Source organism: Cavia porcellus, unplaced genomic scaffold, assembly GCF_034190915.1.
Source record: "Cavia porcellus strain 051 isolate PalLab524CR breed Dunkin Hartley unplaced genomic scaffold, mCavPor4.1 scaffold_7, whole genome shotgun sequence".
NCBI lineage: Eukaryota > Metazoa > Chordata > Mammalia > Rodentia > Caviidae > Cavia > Cavia porcellus.
In genome coordinates, this window is record NW_026947490.1 from 86,388,689 (window position 1) to 86,397,904 (window position 9,216).

Genomic DNA, 9,216 nt, shown 5'->3' on the forward strand with positions numbered 1-9,216 from the left:
AGTCATGTGTATTATGTATGTCCATGTGCAGATGTTCTGGAAACTTGAAATTTAATTCCTACCTGAGAAATGCTTCTTTCTGTATTCAGATCATGACTTCACACTTTGTTTCCAAAACATTCAGTAAATGCAGAGTAATCACGACTATCTGAATCAAAAGAAGAATGAGGATTGAGGGAAAAAATACTTTTCTATATAGAAATAGCAGATGGGCCTGTAGACTACACATGCAACAATGAAGTCAATATAAAGATTGTCAAGACATGGACCTGCAGGAGAATTTTCTAAATGGGTGCCATTTTCCATGAAAATGATATTGCAGCTGGAACAGAACAGGGTTCTGAGGTTACAACTGCCAGGCAAGCACCATGGCAGACATCTGAAGGAATCAGGTGGAAGCCAGTTCACAGGTCAGGTCACAGACTTCACATATTTATAAGGAGACTCCAACTTCATCAGATATAATCTAGTCTGTCTCCATCTCAGAACACCTTATCCCACACTTGCATTTCTAGCCTCTATGTTGTTTCCTTGTGTATTTGATTCCTGCTCTCTGAGGAAATCCTCCAGCAACCAGGTTCCAATACTAGGGTTTTTGTCAACCGGTGACCATGGGTCCAAAACATGGTAGCAAAGATATAAAGGAAGACTCCGTATAATGAGTTGCCCTCATCTCCCTGGTCCTCTTTTCAGCTGACAATGCACACAGCCTTCCTTCATCACCCAATAGCTGGTGATGAAAGACCAAATATTTGATACTGAAAGGACAGAGAAAGTGATCCAAAACCTATACTGATGAGCAAGTTGACAGGTGCCTTTCCTGGATTACATATGGGCTACTGCAGTGCTCCACAAGGGCATTAGTACACTCAAAATGAGGTTTCTCTTGTATATACAGAGCAGGTATTGACTATTTTTTGCAAGTTTACTCCTACATGCAGTAAGTAAGATGGAAACTGTACTCCAGTGAATTCAGATTATGTAGTCTGGAAATGACTCCTAAACTGGGGTGGGGGGTGAGAACAGGCCGGATATACTAGAGTGTGAGATGAGGCCAATCGTTTTACTTCCTTATGATAAAACAAGGCCTATTTAACTTTTCAGGACAGATGTTGGAATCCAGGACATTTATACAGACCTATCTCTTCAGCAATGTTTTTCATTTGCAGACATGTTTTCACTATGTTTCCAAGTTACCAAGCCTGGCTTTAAATTGCAAAGTTGAAAACCTCTTGCCTCAGGTTCCCAGATGCCTTAAATCAAATGAAATCACCAACTTTCCTATGTCTGAAACATTTTATTAAAAAGATAATAAAACGTTAAAATTTCAAAATATAAATATGAACTACATTGTAGTAATTCATCAGCAATATTCTATATCAAGATCAAGTGTGCAGAAATCCCAAATGCCTCAATGTATATTAAAATATTGGTGAGTAATATTTTTCACACATGGAAACTTACACAAATAACATTTTATATATACTTAAAATTTTAGAATATATTGAAAAATGTACACAAGTAAATAACTAAAGCGTACTAAACACAGTAATTAGCATAATAACCACAGTATAATCAGAATCTTGTGAATGTGTTCTCTTTCTCTTCACATCTCATACTGCCTTGCACTTAACCTTCTTGTCAGTTTGTGACATCACGTGATGGCTCTCAAATTATGCAACATGAGATAAATGATGACTCCATGAGACATCAGATTTATTTATGCTACTGAGAACGAAACATGACTTAGACTTTCTCAACATTTATTTCTGAGTTTTATTTTAATATCATAAGATGCTGCTGAAATGCCACTGTGGATCATGTGCCTAAATGGGTACTACGAGAGTTTAGCAGTGCCATGTCCCCAAAGACTGTACAGAGAGCAGCAAAAGTGGTGTATTATTATCCTGCATGAAATTTATTGCTAGAAATATAATGCTACAGCCTGGGCATGAAGGTGTATGCTTGTAATCTCAGGACTTGTAAGGCTAACACAAGACGATTGCTGGAACTTCAAGATCAGCCTGGACTACAGATGGAGCCCAAGGTTAGCCTGAACTACAAAGTGAGCTCATGACCTGCCTGGCCTACAAAGTGAGCCCAAAATCAGCCTGAACTTCATAGCAAGATTGTTTCAGACAATCAAAACTAATGGTACAAGTCTCATGCATTGAATTCACGCACTTGTAGTTGTTACCTTATTTATTGCACACTGGTGATTCTTTCTTTCTGGTGTCATGATTTAAACATCACTTCCATCACTTACTAGTGCTATTCTGGCAATCATATTCCATGCATTTTCTTTGAACCCTAGGAACTTATGTGAAATCATGATCCAATTGCATACTCAGGATATTACTATTTATAAATGACTGCCTTAATCTTAGAAGGATGGTGCTTACATTTGTAGAAAAGTACATGATGTGTAATAGGCAGTAGGAGCATACTTCTTTCAAAATAGAGATGATCAAGAAAGAGAAAAAACATAAATTGGGCATGTTAAGGCTACAATAATGAACTCACACCTATTATACCCACTGATGCCTTCCAAAGATGAACACTTACATTGTGAACTAAAAACAGGCACTAATGCATTTATACATATTTTAAATTTTCTTTTGCTTTTGTGATTATCTTATCATAAACATACATACATAGTTGCATGTCATGAGCTGTTGTGAAGGACACTGCTAATGTGTTTGTGAAGATCTTTCTACAAGAAATAATTGATACACATCCAACTGGAAAAGAGTGGAAAAAATCGGTGTCATCTATGCAGATGTTGGTGGATCAAAAATGTGGGGGAAATTCTTCAGAATCCTTGAATTATCTTTAAAAACTATATTTTCAATAGTAAGCCTATAAATAGTTTAGCTAGTTACATGTGATACTGAAGCATAAAATAAATGTGCTTTGGATTATCTCCATCATCAAGTGTGATCGCTGGAAATTCTATAAAAATATATTCACATCAATTTTTTTGGTATTTCTACAGATCTTGACTACAAGAGTAATTTGCAAAGTATTTTCAAAATAGTCACTTACATATGTCAATTTTTTTTCATAGTGCTGACTTTCATGTATTTGACCATACGCAGGAATACTGAGTGCTTTCTCAGACAGCATACAGAGGCATAATGTTGGAGGTTAGCATCTCTGTCAATGGAAAATTTTACTCAATACATTTTTCACAGCTATAACACAGTGTGTGAGAAATTTAGCATTTATACAATGAAAAATTTGCAAGAAATCCTTCTCACATTAACTACTTACCTGTAATGTTTCCCTGTTTGCATTATTTCATTATTTGATGGCATTATTGTGCACTGAATGCTTTTCTCCATTGTTGGAATGCATAGGGTTACTTCCTTATATGAACTCTTTCATGTCATTATAATCACTGGTGGTGTGCTAATTTGCTGTATTGCTTACATGCATACAGATTCTCCCCATTGTGAGTTCTTTCATGTGTTCATCAGGTACAAAACGAACGGAATGTTTTCCCAAGTTGCTTACCTACATAGGGTTTCTTCCCATTGTGGAATCTTTGATATATTTACAAGCTATGGGCTTGGCTGATAGATTTCCCACACAGCTTACATACTTAAGTTTTTTCTCTGTGTGGGATCTTCTAGTTCTAGAAAATGTGGATTATCAGCAGAGCTTTTAAATTATGACTTATATAAGTTTTCTCTCGAGTGTGAATTATTTTATGGATGAGATTACAATATTGATTGAGAGATTTTCCACATTATGCACCTACATAGTCTTTCTCCCTACTGAGATTTCTATCATGTTTTTTATAACCTGTTTGTATACTGAACATGTTTCTAAATGTCTTGCATGATAAGATTTTTCCCTAATTTAATTTCATTCTTGTTTCTGACAGTGAATGTGTCTGTCTTTTCATTTGTGATGGTATATCTTAACATTAGGATGGCTACATGGATACAGGCCATGAACACAAGCACAATTTTGACTAGGAATGTATAGACACTTTTTGGTAAACTGATACAAGAGTTACAGATTCTGATGGGAAAAATTGTCATGAGACAATTAGGTGTCATCCATCAAAACAAGACATTGGCGGATCAAAACATGGAAAAAATGATATAGCATACTTAAATTTTCATTAAAAAGTGCAACATTTTTATTAAGACTACATACAGATAAAATATTTATTAAAAAAGCCAAAAATATTTTAGGATAATTCTGTTTCAGGTTGTCTTCAAAAATGTATGAGCATATATTGACAGAAATTATTTTATAATATTTTGGCAGGTCTCCTCTACATGACTAATTTTGAAATTATTTTCAAAATAGTCCCTTACATATGTATGATTTCACTTAACTCAGATTACTTTCACACTTTTGACAATAAACCTGTATACTGAATACTTTCCCACATTGCATACATAATCTTGGGACATATTATGACATCACTCAGAAGGTTAGCAGCTATCAGCTGAACTTTTACCAAATCTTCCTTACATGCAGTTACTCCCCAATGTGAGAGGAATCTTATGTTTTCAAAAGGGAAGCACTGCAGCAAACCTTTGCCACACTGCCTACATATATATGATATCTTCCTTGTATGCAAAATTTCCCTATGGCATTTTTGTGTGCTATGTATGATCTACCATTGTTCAATTGCATAGAATTACTACACAGAGGGAGTTCTTAACTGTAGTGGCAATCTCAATGGTATGGAAAGTCTTTCTATATTCCTTATGTTCATAGGATTTTTTCCCAGTGTGATATATTTGATGTTATAAAGTGAGAATGTATAAACAAATCCATTGAATCATTTCTCATATAGATAGAGATATTTTTATAGAGTGAATTTTTTTCTATACAAAAAAGCTACAATTATAGCTAAAATACATCACAAATTACTTACATCAATGGAAAGGGTTCATTTTCAGCACTTCTGTACACTGAATGTTTTGATATATTGGTTGTACCATAGATGTTCTATAGGGTGTGAGTTCTTTCATGAGTAATAAGGTGACTGCTTTGACAGAAAGATTTCCCACATTGCTTACATACAAAGGGTTTCTCCCCAGTGTGTATTCTATAATGTGATTTACAAGCAGAGGACGTACTGAATGCTTTCCCACATTTGTTGCATGCAAAGGGTTTCTCCCCAGTGTGAATTCTATCATGTACTTTACAAGCAGAGGAGGTACTGAATGCTTTCCCACATTTGTTGCATGCAAAGGGTTTCTCCCCAGTGTGAATTCTTTCATGTATAAGAAGGTTAGTCTTTTTATTGAAAGATTTCCCACATTTGTGACATGCAAAGGGTTTCTCCCCAGTGTGAATTCTATCATGTGCTTTACAAGCAGAGGATGTACTGAATGCTTTCCCACATTTGTTGCATACATAGGGTTTATCACCTGTGTGAATTCTTTCATGTCTAATAAGGTTAGTCTTTTTATTGAAAGATTTCCCACAATGCTTACATACAAAGGGTTTCTCCCCAGTGTGATTCTTTCATGTTTAATAAGGTCACCGTTTTGACTGAACAATTTCCCGCATTGTTTACATGCAAAGGGTTTCTCCCCAGTGTGAATTCTATCATGTGCTTTACAAGCAGAGGATGTACTGAATGCTTTCCCGCATTTGTTGCATCCAAAGGGTTTCTCCCCAGTGTGAATTCTTTCATGTTTAATAAGGTCACTGTTTTGACTGAAAGATTTCCCACATTTGTGACATGCAAAGTGTTTCTCCCCAGTGTGAATTCTATCATGTGCTTTACAAGCAGAGGATGTACTGAATGCTTTCCCGCATTTGTTGCATCCAAAGGGTTTCTCCCCAGTGTGAATTCTTTCATGTTTAATAAGGTCACTGTTTTGACTGAAAGATTTCCCACATTTGTGACATGCAAAGTGTTTCTCCCCAGTGTGAATTCTATCATGTGCTTTACAAGCAGAGGATGTACTGAATGCTTTCCCGCATTTGTTGCATACATAGGGTTTATCACCTGTGTGAATTCTTTCATGTCTAATAAGGTTAGTCTTTTTATAGAAAGATTTCCCACAATGCTTACATACAAAGGGTTTCTCCCCAGAGTGAATTCTATCATGTGCTTTACAAGCAGAGGCCGTACTGAATGCTTTCCCACATTTGTTGCATGCAAAGTGTTTCTGCCCAGTGTGAACTCTTTCATGTATAAGAAGGCTAGGCTTTTGATTGAAAGATTTCCCACATTTGTTGCATGCAAAGGGTTTCTCCCCAGTGTGAATTCTTTCATGTTTAATAAGGTTACTTCTTTGACAGAAAGATTTCCCACATTGTTTACAGGGAAATGGTTTCTCCCCAGAGTGAATTCTATCATGTGCTTTACAAGCAGAGGATGTACTGAATGCTTTCCCACATTTGTTGCATACATAGGGTTTATCCCCTGTGTGAATTCTTTTATGTCTAAGAAGGTTAGACTTTTGATTGAAAGATTTCACACATTGCTTACATAAAAAGGATTTCTCCCCAGTGTGAATTCTATCATGTACTTTACAAGCAGAGGCCGTACTGAATGCTTTCCTACATTTGTTGCATGCAAAGGATTTCTCCCCAGTGTGAATGTTTTTATTACTGTGACAGCCACTGAGTTTACTGAATGCTGCTCCACATTGCTTGCATTCATACTGTTGCTTTCCAGTGTGAAGTTTCTTATGTTTTTTAAAGAAATTACTGTGAGATAATGCTTTTGCATATTTTTCAATTCTATGATATTTCTCTCTACCATATTTTCTAACAGGTTTTTCAATATTGGATGAAGAAATAGAAATATTCTCATAGTGTTTTTGTACATAGGGGTTTCCCAAATTGCGGTTTGTCTTGGGGGTTTGAACACTGTTAGGTGTTGTGTGGGCTTTCACACTTTTGTTACCTACAAAAATTTTCTGCCCAGAGTGAATTTTTTCACTAAGATCAGATCTCTCCTCCTCATTTTTTCCGTATTCACAGGGTCTCTCTACAGTGTTCCTCATTTCATGCTTCTGAAAGGACTGGAAATCACTGCAGGTCTCTACATCTTCATTACATTTATATGGCTGCTCTTCAATTCTCAAATAATTGTCTTCATCACATCTGTGTAGAAATAAAAATGATATCAATCACAATGGAAAAGGCTCCACATTAGCAATATTTTTTATGATGACAAATTTAGTTTGATTCCTGCTAAGTAATTCTGATGGTTAACTGACTCACTGCACTGCAGGACTGCTTTCAAAATACTATCCATTCTAAAAATTGTTACTTTTTTTTTTTTTGTACCAGGGATTGAACTCACAACTGCATGCTTGCAAGGCAGGCACTTATGCCCCAAGATAAATCCTCTGCTCCATTTAGGCAATTTTAAATTGTTATGTGATTCTAATACTTAATATCATTTTAGGAGACTGGTACAAATGAATAGCAAACATTGATCATTTTTTGTAGCTCTTTGTGTCTTAACTCCCCTTTGTCTATTTAGCCTGATCATCTTTCTCATCTACAGAACATAAGGATTTCTGGTCATATATTCTCTCTCTTTACTTTCACTTCTCAAATAAGTTTTTAATTTCTCATTTAAGAAAAAATCTGAGTTGTGGCTAGGGATTTAGCTCAGCAGCATAAGCACCAGCCTGGCAAGCATGAGATTGTGAGTTCATTCCTCAGTACCAAGAGAGAGAGAGAGAGAGAGAGAGAGAGAGAGAGAGAGAGAGAGAGAGAAGAAAACCTGTAATATTTCCATTTCTATGTCTGAATTACTTCACTTAAGATTCAATACTTCTTGTTTCTTGGGAAATGATATCATGGTTCCCCAGATAGCTTTTTTTTCAACGTGGAGTTAAAAACAGGTCATAGAATGAACTACATTTGCTGACCTATTATTTGTTTTGTTGAGAGAGATTTTTATTGGCCATCAACTTGTCCAAGCTGAACTTCAAGTTATCATCCTGAAGATTCAGCTTCCCCAGCTGCTTGGGTATTGCAGAAATGCACCACAATGTTGAGCTGACTCCAAATTTTCTTTACCTTGGCATGCAGTGATGGGCATCTGGGCTCTTCTCAATGCTTAGCTACTGTGAGTTGATTCTTGTATTAGATATTGTAAATGCCCTTTCATGTGCTTTAACAAACAACACACTCATGGTTCACTAACATTTGATGATTTTAATGTATTTGACAATATACTGAGAGAATCATTACACATAATGACAAAGTATGGCCCATTCAATATTCAGGAGGTAGAAGCAGGAGGATTGCTCTGAGTTTCAGGCCATTATGGGCTTCACAGTAAGTTCAAAGTCAACCTGAACTACAATATAAAATCATGGCTCAAAAGATTTAAAAAAGGATATCATTGTGGATGTACATGTGAAACAATATGAAACATGTTGTTTTAATTTTCAGACCACTGAATAGTTTTTACCATGTTTGTATTTTATTTATCCATCAACAATGTATGAGGAATTTTAAACCTTAACAGCTCAATATTTTATGGGATATTTTCATAGTACTTATTGTAATAGTAGAATTCATTTTCATTTTGAAAGCTTATGCTATGTGAATATAATTCTAGATCATGGAAGTCTCAGTATTCACATGTATATATAAATGGTATTTTGAAGATGGGTTTTTATCAACTTTCACAATTTTTTTCATTTCCTACATATCAAAATACAATATTTAAATTTATTATCATACATTTCTATGATGTTGATCATGAAGGCAATTTTTAAACTGATACATTAGATAGTGTTATTTACTACATGTATTAGAATTACATCTCATTCTTATATTTCAATATGTTTCTATGGATTCCCAGATAATACAAAATAAAATCAAGTATATCTCTTGGTATTTTTTTTTTGTCTTTTTCATTTTTATCGGTACCGGGGATCGAACTCACGACCGCCTGCTTGCAAGGCAGGTGCTTATGCCGCTGAGCTAAACCTCCAGCCCCATATCTCTTGGTATTTTTTGAGGTTAAATAAGGTATAACATGATCTCATTTCTTCAGGTTCCTTTGTTTTAATATTTATGCTCACACACTGACAATTAAGTAATGTGCTCTTTCTCTTATGTGTTTCAGTCACCTTATATTACTTGAGCAATTTTTGTCCTCTTCCTTAATTTGCTGATTATTCCATATTTTTCCTGTAATATGGACATAGAAATAAAATACACTTACTATAACTGTACATTAAAACATCTCTGATTTGATTT

At 35.3% G+C, this 9,216-nt stretch overlaps 1 protein-coding gene across 1 annotated transcript; it reads right to left on the reverse strand.

The window, feature by feature from the left end:
* Positions 1-4,229: 4,229 nt before the first annotated feature.
* LOC134476760 (zinc finger protein 260-like) lies at positions 4,230-7,088 on the reverse strand. Its single transcript, XM_063252428.1, has one exon. It carries the CDS (start codon positions 6,990-6,992, stop codon positions 4,902-4,904), a length of 2,091 nt encoding a protein of 696 aa, XP_063108498.1. The 5' UTR covers positions 6,993-7,088; the 3' UTR covers positions 4,230-4,901.
* Between the last annotated feature and the right edge of the window lie 2,128 nt (positions 7,089-9,216).

Excerpts from the sequence above, each read along its gene's own strand:
- LOC134476760 (XM_063252428.1), bottom strand. The coding sequence starts at position 6,992 with ATGAGGAACACTGTAGAGAGACCCTGTGAATACGGAAAAAATGAGGAG.